This window comes from Lepisosteus oculatus, chromosome 9 (genome assembly GCF_040954835.1).
Source record: "Lepisosteus oculatus isolate fLepOcu1 chromosome 9, fLepOcu1.hap2, whole genome shotgun sequence".
NCBI classification, from domain to species: Eukaryota; Metazoa; Chordata; class Actinopteri; order Semionotiformes; family Lepisosteidae; genus Lepisosteus; species Lepisosteus oculatus.
This window is the reverse complement of record NC_090704.1, coordinates 8,489,339-8,504,935: the sequence shown is the minus strand read 5'-3', so window position 1 is coordinate 8,504,935 and position 15,597 is coordinate 8,489,339. Positions and strand designations below refer to the sequence as shown.

Here is a 15,597-nt window from a genome sequence, read left to right as displayed (position 1 = left end):
ATCATCCAGGTAGATGCTGCACATTGGCGGTGGTGGAGGGGAGTCCCCATTACCTGTAAAGCGCTTTGAGTGGAGTGTCCAGAAAAGCGCTATATAAGTGTAAGCAATTATTATTATTACAGTGCAAAATTACCGATCCTCTTCGTAAGTAAAACACCTGTTGCTAGTAGTATTTTATGACTGCGCTCATTTTCATAAAACAAGCACATTAACGGAAGTCACGTACTCTGTATTCATGGCTGCTGTGGCTGTTCGAAGACAAATTAAAGAACCACCCTTTCTAATTCCACCTTGATAATACCGCACGATCGCATTTATATTGAGAGGCATATACTGTAGATCCGTTCTAATTCTAATGTTTGTAACTACTAGTTTTAGTGGGTAGCCACCGCATTAGCAATTTCCCAGTCATTGAAATATTGCCTCTGTTTTACAAATATCCTGTTAATACCATCTTGTTTCTTTGCAAGAACAATTGGTAAAATATCATCTGGCCATTCAAATTTGTTTAACTCGTACCTATAACACGTCTGCCTCTTCTATGTTAGCACTAATATCAAATTTCTGCCACTTACATGTTTACTTAAATACTGCCTTTGTGTTGTAGTACGTATTGTGTTCAACTACTGCTTCCACTCCTTACTAAAATGCATTTTGTTGTCAATGCTAGTAATTTAATTCACGATTGCCACTGACCACAGTTCACATTTAAATTTTAAACACAACAGGCTGAAGGACCCGTTTAAGTCAGACCCAGTAAATCTCAGATTTAAAACAAGAAGAAATGCCTTAAATACATACAAGAAACAATATACTGTTATAAATTAAAAAGGATTAAATCAGAAGATGCTGACTTCTTTTTTTTCTTGCTAGAGTCTATATGGAGCCCATTCTGGTATCATTTATGCTTCTGAAGTTTTTCAGTGTAAAAAATGAACCGTATGTGTTTTTTGTTCTTGCTATGAAAAAATATCCCTTAATGATGTCTAATCAATCATCAGACATGCAGTCATCTTTGGTCATCTGCGAAGGTTGGAGTTTACCGGGTGAGTCAGGCAGATTCAACCGACCTACTGCATGAAGATTTAAAAACATGTTGAACAAACTTACACATTTCTTAATATGTTACATCCAGCGATGCTGACAAATGCTCAATATCATTTCTTTCAACATGTGCAAAAAGGTGGGGTCTTGGTTATTCTCAGGAGACATTACCTCAGTATAAAAGTGGCCTGACCAAAATTGAGCAATTAATTTCCGACCCACAGAAATGAGTCTAACGATAGTATCTTCCACATGTTTTTATCAATAAAAGAATTAAAAGCAGTGCTTGTCATACAAGCCATTATGTCATGTCGTGGGCAGCCCAGGAACACGGTGTCTTTCTCTATTAACGATGAATGAATGGGAGGGACCGCAAAAGCAGAAGGAATTTCTAGCAGTTCATGTATAGTGAATGAGATTGTTGAATGGCAAATAAAGTTGTATATTATTACGTGCAATTTCTGTTGTTGACTATGTGCCTTTTATCTATGTATGCATACTTCATCTCATCTTTTTAAAAACTGCAAAAATAACAAGATTTCATAGTATTTCAAGTATACTCATTCAAAACTGTTGTTGTTGCTTTCCTCACCAAACCATCATTTGTAACATTAGGGACTACATTTCATACCTGGATGGGAGACCTCCTGGGAAAGCTAAGGTTGCTGGACTTTGTGGTTTGTGTGGGTCCTGATGCCTCAGTATAGTGATGGTCACACTTTACTGCAAAAAAGGTCTCTGTCCTTCAGATGAGACATAAAGCTGTGGTCCTGTCTCTCCATGGTCATTACAAATCCCAGGGTGCTTCACGAAAAGAGTAGGGATGTTACCTGAGTGTCCTGGCCAGATTTCGCCTTGGCCTTTACCACTCATGGCCTGCTAATAATTCCCGTCTATGAACTGGCTCCATCACTATGTTCTCATCCTCACTGACAGCTGGTGTCTGGGGAGCGTACTGGCGCACTACGGCTTCCACCACACCATCTAGGTGGGAAATACATCTTGGTAGTGTTGGAGGGGAGTCCCTATTACCTGTGAAGTGCTTTGAGTGGAGTGTCCAGAAAAGCACTATGTAAGTGTAAGGATTTATTTATTATAAAATATGTTAGTAACATAATAATTAAACATATAGTCCAAATTAGCTCCTTGGATATATAACACCTGAAATATTTAAACCAGCATACTAGTAGAACTGAAGAATTGGCTCGTGACCTCGTGGGGGGTATTTCAGTAAAAGATGTCTTGGTTTATTTCCAAATGTTTCTTAAGACTACCAGGAATAAAATGGTTGCAGTCCAGAATGCCTTCCTGTATTTGCAGGGAAGCTCTGTGCGCAGGATTAGCTAATAAGAAGGACCAGCCCTGTCAGACAAATCCAGCCCCCTCACAATACAGAATATAAAAAACCACCAGAGGAAAATTAGTTTAGCTGAGCTGAAAAGAAATTATTTGGAAGGGCAGGTAAGGTTTGTAAAATGTTATACCAATTTAAAATGTCAGAATGCAATAACAGATACGTTATTGATTATGCATTTGATAGTTGTAATCAATATCTGATATAGAAAGATCATTTAACTGGTAATTGAACACACAAGTATTTCAAAAACTTGAGAAACAGTGTTAGTTATAGTATAAATGATTAGCATTTGTTTTGTGATTTTCTTTTTTGTAGAGTAGCCACTTTTTAACTGTTGTTTTTTTTTTGCTTCCTTAGGTAAACAGCAACCATGACAGCTTCACCTGTATATGCTGTTCTAATTATTGTCTTTAGTTGTCTTTATCATCCGCTCTCTGCTGCTATAGGTAACTATCCAGTTGTGTTCTCAGAGGTAATCTGTAAAACTATGATTTCTGATGAGTTTCTTTGGGTGCATAAGGTTCTAGGATGTTATGAGACTCCTATGGTGTGTTAAGTGAGGGTGAACTAAGAAGGAAATATAACTTTGAATGGAAGGAAGAGGAATTTGTAGTGAAATTGAACTCACTTCAAGGAACATGTTTAAAAAAAAACACACATTTCTATACACACACAGTGCATGTTGTTAACTAGTAAGAAGTGAAATGTTTAGGTTACATGTATTATGTTTTATTCTGGTTTCTGATGAAAGTTCTAATCTGTTGATCTTTTTTGTGCTTTTCTTTTTTTTTCTATTGTTAGCAGTAACCACAATAATTGTATTTGGTGAATTTAAAAATTTAAGGGTAATGTGAAATAAGGAATATATATTCTGTATGATGAACTTGTACATTGATTTGTTCAATATTGAGTAAAGTTACATTGTTGCTATAGGTTCTAAATTCATAGACTAGTTTTTATTATGCACTTATTTTCCCTTCTTTCATAGCAAGCTGCAATGACCGATGTGGAGAATCTTACTACAGGGGTGATATCTGTCACTGTGACTACGATTGTCTTTTACACAAGGAGTGCTGTAGTGATTATGAAGCTTTCTGTACCACAGGTAAGACTTTATTCACTGAGATTGCTTTTTTCATTCATCTCAGGAGGTTGATAATTCATCTGAAATATCACAAGAGCTTAATGCTTTTTTAAAACTTTTATGTGACACTCTGTTGTTAGAATATCACAGTCCCTGCTTTTAGGGTCTTTCAAAAGGCTTCTTCAATGAACACATGTAGTCACTTCTGATCAGTGCCTTGAACTTCAGCAGCAAAAATTGATTTTCTATTTCTGTTAAGAGTATTCTTCCCTGCAACATCATGGATAGATATCTTCTGCACTTTTACCATTTGAATCTCATTTCAATTAAAAGCAAAATTGCCAAATAAATCCAAAATAAAGGGAATGTACAGAACATGTTCTTTTTTTTAGTTGATTCCTGTAAGGGGCGATGTGGAGAGACCTTTCAGCGTGGCAAACAGTGTTATTGTGATGTAGAATGCTCACGGTATAACCAGTGCTGTCCTGATTACCGAAAACACTGTACAATAGGTGAGATGAATTCCTTCTACATGTTTCTACTTTTTTTGAGGGTAATGAAAAGAGGACATTTTTTTTAAAATCACTTCACCAGTATTGTCATTGTCATTCGTGCCATGAACTGGAGGATTTTAACCTTTAAAACGATGATCTGATAAATTTTGTTTTGCAGACTTATCAGCATATTCGTTTTGTGTTTTCATTGTAGAAATCCACCAAAAGCCAGGCATGCCACCAACAATAGTGCCAATAACCACAAGAAGATCCACAACTCATGCTGACTCTAGGAAACAGAACATAATAGGTTAGTTCAACATACCAAATACAGACATACTGTACCTAAATCAATTAATTTTGTTCTTGTGGGCAAGAACTCGTTGAAAAATATGAAGGAACTCAAATTTGTTAGCAAACTTCTGTTATTTAGCCTTTGAATATTTTTTTGTAATGCTTTATGTATTATTTTATAGAGATAATAGTCATTAATTTGTTTGAAGCATTATTTAGAATTGCTTTGTAATCTACTATTCTTCTATATACCAACTATTGTGTTGATCTGAATCACATTTCTTAGCTGTGTTTTTGTGAATTCCCTGGGATCCTTCAAGAAAAAGAAATAAGATCCTTAGATCAATAAGCTACTAGCAACCAAATGCACTCATTTGTATCTTGTTTATTTCAATGCTACAGTCTGATTTCTGTGTCTCATTATGTAGAGGCTACCAAGATTAAACCAACTAAGAAGTTAGCAGTGAAGTCACTTTCACTTAGCAAGAAAGCATTTCCTACAAAACCCACAAGGATGATGGCATTAGAACCGGCAGCTGACAGCGAATCCAGTGAAAATGAAGATATTATCAAAGGTATGCACATAAAATGGGCACTGCAATAAGGAAGACCAATGACTAAAACATGAAATTGTCTTGAAACATATTTAACATTTATTATATGCCAAGAGTAAAGCTACATACTGTAGTGGCATAGTTTCTGCTATCAGTTCTAGACTGGGACACGATGGTAGAAGATCTCCATATCTGGAGACCTGTTGAGCAACTGCTATGAAGTAGAAAAGAAAGGCAAATATTTCCCAGAATGAACATGTGTGCAGCCAATATTAAAAAATGAGCTGGCTCATCTGGCTAAAGGAAAAAATAATTATAAGTCATATTTACCAAGTGAATCCAAACTTAGCCAGTTATGAAAGATGACTGGGTTATACGCATGAGTCATGGTAGAACTGTGTATGTTTAAACATAGGAACACTCTTAGTGGGGACTGACTTTACAGTGTTGACCACTACACTGATAAATCAACATGTATCTAATTGCAAAATTCCAGGAATGCTTTATTTCAATTGTGATGATTGAGAAGCTGTGTTTTGCATTTTGCTGTATTTAACCTCACTAACAAAAGAAAACATAGATCTTTTAATGAAGAGCAAACTCCCTACATTCACAGTGTTGAAGGAATTAATTTAAAATCAATATATATGATAACTTTAATATTATCAATATGTAATATTTCAGAAATTATACAGATTAAGCCTGCTTACCCTTAATAAAAATAGTCAGGGGTGGAGAGCTACAAAGGATGAAATTAAGAAGTTAATTCTATCTAGAAAAAGAAAGAAAAACAAAGTTCTGGCTGTGAATTCTTATTCTGGTGTTTATTGGAATGAGGGAGACAACAGGAATATGAGGCCACAGTGTGGATAAGGGGAAGCATAAAAATAAAACACGAGAAAAAGTAGGGGAGTTGAGAAAGAGGGTTCAAAGAGAAGGAAAACTGAGAAACAAATTCAAGGTGAAGTGTAGAAGGCAGAAACTGGCAAACAAACAGAAATGTTTAGGGAACAAACAACAGCGAATTATTGAGAGGTGAAGAAAGGTATTAAAATATTTTAAGAATAATTTTCACTTCTGATATCTTTGTCAAGTAGGAGCCTTTGAATCCTGGTGAAAAGACAGACAAAAAGAGCAGTGTAATCACTATCACGACAGGGTACAATGGGGAAAAAATAATATAAACAAAAATAAAGTAGAACCAGTAAAAAAACAAACAATTACAGTAGCTGCTTGCTGTGAATACAAAAGACAGCTTCTGAAATTTGTTGTCATTTCTTGAAGTGAAGATGATTGCTGATTACATATTGTTCGGTCTCTTCTAAGCAGAAAATTCTCTATAATGAGGACAACCAGGATATGTACCACAGTATAGTTACAGGAAAATGTGCTTGCCTTCAATTTCTGGTCTCAGACAACCTCTCCACAAATACACATCTGCTTTTCTAAGTGATGCATCAATAGGGCAGTATTGGGTATCCAAAGCAGCCTGGGTCGTTTGGTGATGAAGAAACATGCAAACTCTGACCACTGACAAGGCCCTCAGCCGGCACATTACAAAAATAGACATTGAAAGCTGCATGATGAGTTAGAACTGAATTAAATGTAAATGCTGCAAGTCTATCAATTGATATCTGGAGAGCCTCCTTTTCAGTTGAGCAATCCATCAATTCAATCTGATGATCTAGCTAATGATTTAAAATGATAATTCAGAGCTCCACAGTCCAGTTCGAAAGTGTAAAGGATTTTTAAACTTTTTTAAATTTGAGTGATTGGGAATTAGAGTACATATTCATTTTTGTTAGACTCTTTATTGTTTAGGCTTATGGCGCCTTACTCCTTTCAGATTTGACTGACAGCCAGCTGCTCCCCTTACCCAACGTCCCAGGGAACAAGGAACCTGCCCCTGAACAGGAGCCTCAAGTATCGTTGATTAACTCCAATCGTGGTCGTGACCTCCAGGGAGATGGTGAGTGCATTATGTGGAGAAACAAAAACAAAAAGTGAAACATATATGAAAAGCACTTGTATGATCGGGGCAGTAAAACCTTGGGACGATTCTATTGGTTTTTTTTTCTGAAATATTAACTCGTGTCTCCTAGAGGCTAAAATCCCTGATGGTACAGTCTCCACAGAGACCACACCACCGGCAAAGGTTCAAAAGCTACTGGATTCCACACTGACCAATCCTTTTGTCCTGAAGAAGGCTGAGAAACCCCAGGCCTCTGCCCCTGTGGAAGCAGATAAAGAGGAAGGGCCTGCAGAGAGTGTGAGCGGATTCGAACCCTTAGTGACCAGCTCTCCTGACGTGACTGTAGCAGGTCTTGTCACACTGATGCCACTGAGCTCAATGACCACACATTCTGGAAAACCCTCCCTGGGTCCAGGGGGGGAGGGAGTCAAAGAGACTTTAGAGGGGACTTACGCCGTCTTTCCTACTGAAGGAAAAGTCTACTTGACAAGTCAGACTGAGATTGCTGCAGCAAACAGCAGCACTGGTTTGCCCTCACCAGTGCAGAGCAGCCTGCCTCCTACAAGGATTTCAGGTGATTCACTTTTGACGGACTGCAGTTCCTTGCCAAATTTCATCTTGTATCAAGAAATGACAATGCTTTCATTCTTCAGTTAACCAATATGTAAAAAAAGCTTCCGATTGATGAGGAAAGGAGTGTCTAGATGGGGTACAAGTCTAGACTCCGAGACGAGTAATAATACTGTTCTTATTGTAAACAACAGAAAACATTCTTAACAATCAATGAGGATTCCCCCTCTTGGGATCATATTTAGCTCTTACTTTCAAAACCGTTACTGCTTTAGAAAGAAAAGTAAAACTTTATGTAATTTGGGCATTTTACAAATTTGCTACTGTACAATGTAATATGACTTCTTGGATTTCTCATACAATAGAATACCAATGTGTCTTGTTATTTTTTGCAGATTCATCCTCCTTTGTTAAGCCATCAGCACCTCCTCATGAGGTTTTTACAATTTTGTCTACTACTGTTGCTGCAGAAGGTCTTGCAAAATCAACAATGTCTCCAGTACCAGACAATGAGGTCAAACTACCTGCTGTCACTGCTCAGACCCCTGTTGCTACTGAAGATCTTGCAAAGTCAACAGTGTCTCCAGTATCAGATGATGAGGTCAAACTACCTGCTGTCACTGCTCAGACCCCTGTTGCTACTGAAGATCTTGCAAAATCAACAATGTCTCCAATACCAGACGATGAGGTCAAACTACCTGCTGTCACTGCTCAGACCCCTGTTGCTATTGAAGATCTTGCAAAGTCAACAGTGTCTCCAGTACCAGACGATGAGGTCAAACCATCTGCTGTCACTGCTCAGACCCCTGTTACTACTGAAGATCTTGCAAAATCAACAATATCTCCAGTACCTGAAAATGAGGTCAAACTACCTGCTGTCACTGCTCAGACCTCTGTTGCTACTGAAGATCTTGCAAAATCAACAATGTCTCCAGTACCAGACGATGAGATCAAACTAGCTGCTGTCACTACTCAGTCCCCTGTTGCTACTGAAGATCTTGTAAAATCAACAATGTCTCCAGTACCAGACGATGAGGTCAAACTACCTGCTGTAACTACTCAGTCCCCTGTTGCTACTGAAGATCTTGCAAAATCAACAATGTCTCCAGTACCAGACAATGAGGTCAAACTACCTGCTGTCACTGCTCAGACCCCTGTTGCTACTGAAGATCTTGCAAAATCAACAGTGTCTCCAGTACCAGACGATGAGGTCAAACCATCTGCTGTCACTGCCCAGACCCCTGTTACTACTGAAGATCTTGCAAAATCAACAATGTCTCCAGTACCTGAAAATGAGGTCAAACTACCTGCTGTCACTGCTCAGACCTCTGTTGCTACTGAAGATCTTGCAAAATCAACAATGTCTCCAGTACCAGACAATGAGATCAAACTAGCTGCTGTCACTACTCAGTCCCCTGTTGCTACTGAAGATCTTGCAAAATCAACAATGTCTCCAGTACCAGACAATGAGGTCAAACTACCTGCTGTCACTGCTCAGACCCCTGTTGCTACTGAAGATCTTGCAAAATCAACAGTGTCTCCAGTACCAGACGATGAGGTCAAACTACCTGCTGTCACTACTCAGACCCCTGTTGCTACTGAAGATCTTGCAAGGTCAACAGTGTCTCCAGTACCAGATGATGAGGTCAAACTACCTGCTGTCACTACTCAGACCCCTGTTGCTACTGAAGATCTTGCAAAATCAACAATGTCTCCAATACCAGACGATGAGGTCAAACTACCTGCTGTCACTGCTCAGACCCCTGTTGCTACTGAAGGTCTTGCAAAATCAACAATGTCTCCAATACCAGACGATGAGATCAAACTACCTGCTGTCACTCCTCAGTCCCCTGTTGCTAGTGAAGATCTTGCAAAATCAACAATGTCTCCAGTACCAGACGATGAGATCAAACTACCTGTTGTCACTGCTCAGACCCCTGTTGCTACTGAAGATCTTGCAAAGTCAACAATGTCTCCAGTACCAGACGATGAGGTCAAACTACCTGCTGTCACTACTCAGTCCCCTGTTGCTACTGAAGATCTTGCAAAATCAACAATGTCTCCAGTACCAGACAATGAGGTCAAACTACCTGCTGTCACTGCTCAGACCCCTGTTGCTACTGAAGATCTTGCAAAGTCAACAATGTCTCCAGTATTGGACGATGAGGTCAAACCGTCTGCTGTCACTGCTCAGACCCCTGTTGCTACTGAAGATCTTGCAAAGTCAACAATGTCTCCAGTACCGGACGATGAGGTCAAACCATCTGCTGTCACTGCTCAGACCCCTGTTGCTACTGAAGATCTTGCAAAGTCAACAGTGTCTCCAGTACCAGACGATGAGGTCAAACTGCCTGCTGTCACTCCTCAGTCCCCTGTTGGTACTGAAGATCTTGCAAAATCAACAATGTCTCCAGAACCAGAAAATATTGCCTCTCAGACCACTGCTCACAATGGAGTCCCGTCATCGGTTTCTGTAGGTGTGCATGTGATCTCGCCTACAGAAGGAATCAAAGACATGTTCACGCTAACGCACACATCGGTACACACCTCTTTACCAGAACCCTCTGAAAGACCTGAGAGGCTAAGCTTTGCTTCAGCAGTTCCAGCAGACATCCCTGTTCCCAGCACTTCGTCAGGAACTGTCACAATCCAAAGCACCGTTCCCTCAAAACATCCCAGTGACTCAGTAGGTACGAACATCTATTCATTTCCCCCATCCTGTGTTTTCATGTTTTTTCTGAATTGCAGGCAGATTGTATCAGTACTCTCTGAACCTAGCCTTTAGACATCTGCGCTCAGTTGTGGAAAAACATAGTTCAGGATGACTAGGATCTAAAAAAATGGCCAACACCCCTTTACAAAGAGACATTATGTCATCGTACCCTACTCATGTTTAATTAATCAGATTCTGAAAAAAAGCTCATTAGCCTAAAAGAAGACATCTACTTTTTACTCTTCTTTCTGTTGCTCACGATTTACACTGCTTATCCTCATTCTAGGTGAAAATAATGATACCAACATCTGCAGCGGCCGTCCAGCTAATGCACTGACGACTCTACAAAATGGAACAATGATTGTTTTCCGGGGTAAGTGGTAATCAATCTTTCAGCATCTATATTTAGTGGACTGTAAGGACTGAGTAAATCAGGTGTTCTTGTGGCAAACGTTTTGAAATGAAATTTATTACGTTAAAAATTCCTCCACACGTCATCATTGAGTGCCTGAGTAGGATTGAGCTTAGACTGTCTTGTATCTATCAAAAAACATTTTTTTGAGAGGCTACAAGTTAATGACTCATTATATGGGTTCAAGAAAATCTTCAAAAAATACAGAAATTTTCATCAGTGAAATGAAGATCTAAACAATGTCAAATGTCAAAATCCAACTTACTGTACATCAAAGTTTTTTGTGACGATCATTTAAATATCCATTTTAAAATCTAAAACAACTTATAACATGGTAAAAAGCTGATGGCTGCCTTTGTAAATTTATGTAATGATGCTAAAGCTCTAGTTTGTTATTTCACAAAATATATAAAAATATACTTTAAAGATTTTTTCTCACAGGACCTGATACAGCAGAATGTTTCTGGCCATTTCATTGTGTAAGTAATAGGCAGATGGAAGCCCTGTGTCAACTGAATCTCCTGTGTTTTTCACGATTTGCTGACATTTGGTGTCTACATGCTATTAGGACATTTTTTCTGGACATTCGGCTCCAACGGAGCTCTAGGACACCCTCGCAGGATAACAGAAGAGTGGGGAGTTCCTTCTCCCATAGATACGGTCTTCACTCGCTGTAACTGCCAAGGGAAAACTTTCATTTTCAAGGTACAGTACACTTTTTAAACCTTAAAAATGTAGGAATACTTCAATCTGGCAATAGAATTGCCATTGAATGATAAATTGGCTCCACTCGATGTCTCTTGGACATTCATAAGTAAATGGAGATCAAGTTGCACTCAGGACATTAATTTAAACTATAAACCTGCCCTGTCTGATCATGAAAGATGGCGAGGAATTTCCAATCCTCAAATGCAGCAGCCGTTCTGTTGTTATTTGTTATATAAAACCCAAGCTTTGTCCTCCTTAGTCCTTTAGTACAGGAGTCCCCGGCTCCTGGCCTTGGGGACTCACACTCCTACTAGATTTCATTCCAGACAGCATAATTTAATTTTGAATTGTTTGAAATCCTATTCAGTTCCTAAACATGTCTCGAAATTCACTGTGTCTCAGAAAAAAAACAAATTGAACAATCTCCAAAACCTCAACTAGGATTCAATGAAGGAAGGAGCTTGACTGGCAGAACTATGAGTTTCCAGGCCCAGGGCTGGGAATACAAGCTTTAGAATACCATTTATTCTACCTCTGACAAGGCTCAAAGGCCATTCAGCTCCATTAGCAAGGAGGCATATCAAGCTCCCACACCAGTGGAAAAAAATTATACACTGTTTCGCTAATTTTATGTTTAATTGTGGTGATATGGAAAGGGTGAGAGTGATAATTTCAGAACTAAGGCTATAAAGAAATTCCTTTTGGTTTTAGTCATAGGTCAATACAAATGCAGGACACACATTTATCCTATTTTTTTATTCAACCAAGGCAAACGAATACTGGAGATTTGACAATGGGGTGATGGACAGGGGGTACCCCAAACTGATCTCCAAAGGGTTTGGAGGAATGTCAGGACGAATAACTGCTGCTCTGTCTGTGCCTGCTTTTGGAAAACGAAGGGAAGCCGTTTATTTCTTCAAACGAGGTAGTGTCCTTTACTTTGGAAGCCCTGCGTTTGCTAGATTCTTTTCTGTCAATCTTCTGTTCAACGGAATGCTCATTCCTTTCTGTCGCAATTTTAGGAGGCTTGGTGCAAAAATATTCCTACAAACAAGAACCTTCCCAGTCTTGTGGCAAACCCCAAACCCAGTACCGCATCTACAGCCTCCACAGCAGGATAACTAGACAAGCAGGTAAAAAAAAAACAGGCACGAACTGCCATTCCATCACTTCAATCACAGATCACTCATAAAAATGAGTTGCCTATTTCCATCAGTCCATCCATTTTCTAACCACCTTTTCCAATTCATGGGAGCCAGGGCCTATCCTGGCAAGCAACAGGCGCAAGGCAGGGTGCACTCTGGACGGGACGCAAACCCATCGCAGGGCAGACAGACACACTCACTCCAGGGCCAGTTTTCCCAGAAGCCAATGATCCTACCAGTACCTGTTTGGACTGTGGGAGGAAACTCACACATACATTGGGAGAAAATACAAACTCCACACAGACTGCACTCCAGGTCTGGGATTGAACCCAAGGCCCCGGGGCTGTATGGCAGCAATGCCAACCACTATACCAAAATACCACCTGGGCATTTAAATTGCTGCTTTAAATTTCTGCATATTTATAAGGTGCCCTTCTCTAAAGTGGGAAATAATTCAAGATATGATACAGAGCCTCCCAAATCTAGTCATATCCCTGATGAAATCTGAGCAAAAAAGATTGCATAACACTGTTAGAGATTGGATAATTTTATCTTAAAAAAATTCTAGAAATCTTGTAATTGTAAATAGCATTGCACAGAGCAATATTTGCCATAACTTTTGTACTATCAAGTCCTGAAACAAAGGGTTAATCCTTGAAATTCTTTACTTTTTGTTCCATTACCCAAAGAGGTAAATTTTAAGTGAAAAGATCAGCACATTGCAAGCTAATACGCCTGGGAGCTTATAGAGGGACTGTAGATCTGAGGCAAAAAACGCAGCTATAAAGTGGTTGGAAGTTAGAATTTCTCCTTGTTGAAACATTGATGACTTTAATAGAAATAAACTTTTTTTTTCAATCTTAGGTCCAGTATATCTTGGAAAAGAAATCAACATTAAACTGACATGGAAAGGTTTTCCTACATCAGTTACTTCAGCTATATCTCTACCCAACTCCAAGAAACCAGATGGATATGATTATTTTGTATTTTCAAGGGGTAAGTGCCAAAAGGGGTTTAAATACCCATAGAATGAGAATTTGCATCTATGTGCTTAATTATTAAACCTGTTATTTAGAAATGTTATTTAATTCCCTAATGACCTAACAATAATGCGTTGCAGGTGTGCACTGAACCTACTCGTAAGAACAGTTCTTCAGTGACTGTCAGACACTGTTTTGACAGGCAAGGCACAGTGATCCAACTGTCTAGTCATTCTGTCACTAAAACAACAAGACATTACAAAACTTTTTACACAAGTACATATTCTTAACTTTATGCTTCAAAAGTCCACGAGCCAGATACAGTATGTTTATTTGGTTTTGTCTCATCTTATTTTCAGTAGTTTTAAAACTTAACATCCATTACAATTCCTACAAGTGAACTGACATATACAGTAATACGAGGCAAAAGTATTCACCCTCTTTCAATATTGGCTCATTATATTGAAATTGTATATAATGATATTGTATAAAATGTGTATACACATTTGAATGTGGATATTTTTCATCTAAGTTTGAACGTTCCAACTGAGCAACAAAAATTGCAAACCTAAATTAGTTGAGGTGCAAAAAAATTTATTCGACAAGCTGTTAAATATGACTCGATGTGCAATAATTGTGGCCCGTGATTTCAGAACACATACACATCTCTGTGAGGCCTCCAAGTCTGCAAATGTCCAAGCAAAGATTCAATCATGAAAACTCAGTTCAAAATAACTGAGAAGTTGTATAAGGGTGCAGATCAGGGGAATGGTATAAAAAAAATACTGCACAAGCTAGACTCTTCCTCTAACCTGAGCAGCCGGGCATGGAGAAAACAAATTAGTGACGCCACTCGGAGGCCGATAGTGTCTTTGAAAGGGCTACAGAATTCAAAGACTGAGATGGAAGAAAACATCCAAAAGCCCAAAATATCCCATCATCTCGTTTGACAAGCCCTTTTCCAATCACACATGGCACTTAAGTGATACTGCAAACGTGGCAAAAGAATGTATGGGCAGAGTGGACAAAACTAGAACTTTTCTTGTGAAAACGCATTATTTCTGGCAGACACCCAGCATAGAACAATACCCAGCCAACACCAGCCCTGCTGTCAAGGATAGTGTTGGAAGCGATTTATTACAGGGTTGAATTTCATCAGCAGGGACTACCAAAGCTTGTCAAACTTGTAGCAGGTCTGCCTGAACTAAATTGAGAGGAAAATTCATATTCTGGCATCATAACCTAAAGCAAAAGCTATACTGGAGTGGCTTAAGTTATATTCGTTGAGTGTCCCAAAGTGAATCCGTTAGAAAATCTGCAACAGCCACTTGACGGAGCTTGAGCTAAGAACAGGTGAAAACACCATCCTGGTGTGCAAAATTGGTAAGTTATCAAAAGCAAGACTTGAAATTGTTGCTTCCACCAAGCACTTACCAAGGAGTGAATGTTTTTTTTTGCAGTTTTTGCACATCAACCCGTTTTCCCATAATATTATATCCCCATGCATATAAAAGACAAAATGGGACATCATTAAAAGGAAGTGAATATTTAAAGTCTTACCAGTGGTAATTTCAATCATCAATAATACCAGAACACAATACAGATTTTTTTCCTAAATAAGGAAAAAGGTTAAATAACCAGTAATACCTTTCTTACATTTGTTTCACAGCCAAGTACTACAACATTACAATTAACAGCGACCAGCCAGCTGTGACTCCTCCACTGAAGTCTGTGACCCACAAGGACACTGCTAAGGACTGGTACCACTGTCCATAGAGGCTCCGGAAGCAAGACATCGGAAGGCTGGTTTTTGATTTGTCAATTTTATTAATAAAAAAAAAAGAACATTGCTTTATATAATGATCACTCACAAAATTTAGAAGTACAAAACAATGCTTTAAGCACGTCTAAGCAGATTTCCACAAACAAACGATGACTGCGATTTCAGGTACTGCTGACAGCGGCGATACAAAGCAGTCAACTCATGTTTCCTCTGGTGAACCGGCCTCTTCCACTCATTGCATGGCTTACACCTACAGGACACAAACAGCAAACAGAACAAAGTCACTTATACAGCTCAATATCTATTTCTAAATGCTGCAAGAGTAAGCCCTACCAAGGGACTGATGTACAGCCGACTTAAAAGCTGTTCATCTTTCTAAAATAAATTGCTTCAAAAGGTATCAAAACGCTGCATGGTCAAAAACTGCCCTTTTTAATGTTTAGCTTTTTTAACCTTCATTAAACTTTAAAGCTATTTCTCCTTTCTT

At 38.9% G+C, this 15,597-nt stretch overlaps 2 protein-coding genes across 10 annotated transcripts in view; one reads left to right on the top strand and one right to left on the bottom strand.

Annotated features, from left to right (window-relative positions):
- The first annotated feature begins 2,467 nt into the window (after positions 1-2,467).
- prg4b (proteoglycan 4b) lies at positions 2,468-15,593 on the top strand. Of its 2 annotated transcripts, XM_069194081.1 has the most exons (15): positions 2,468-2,505; positions 2,759-2,847; positions 3,390-3,506; positions 3,878-3,997; positions 4,194-4,289; positions 4,702-4,848; positions 6,674-6,796; positions 6,930-7,373; positions 7,765-10,059; positions 10,369-10,455; positions 11,063-11,199; positions 11,971-12,127; positions 12,225-12,335; positions 13,212-13,343; positions 14,997-15,593. In XM_069194081.1, the coding sequence occupies exons 2-15, from the start codon at positions 2,772-2,774 to the stop codon at positions 15,101-15,103; spliced, it is 4,149 nt and encodes a 1,382-aa protein (XP_069050182.1). In that variant the 5' UTR covers positions 2,468-2,505; positions 2,759-2,771; the 3' UTR covers positions 15,104-15,593. The 2 variants fall into 2 exon arrangements, with proteins under 2 accessions (XP_069050182.1, XP_069050183.1); XM_069194082.1 differs by lacking the exon at positions 6,930-7,373.
- The window catches only part of LOC102691619 (nucleoprotein TPR), a 26,802-nt gene continuing 26,339 nt past the window's right edge, over positions 15,135-15,597 (bottom strand). For all 8 annotated transcript variants that reach the window (XM_069194073.1, XM_069194074.1, XM_069194075.1 and 5 more), the window contains exon 51: positions 15,135-15,360. In XM_069194073.1, the coding sequence (XP_069050174.1) occupies positions 15,305-15,360 (56 nt within the window). In that variant the 3' untranslated portion in view covers positions 15,135-15,304. The remainder of the gene's footprint in view (positions 15,361-15,597) is intronic.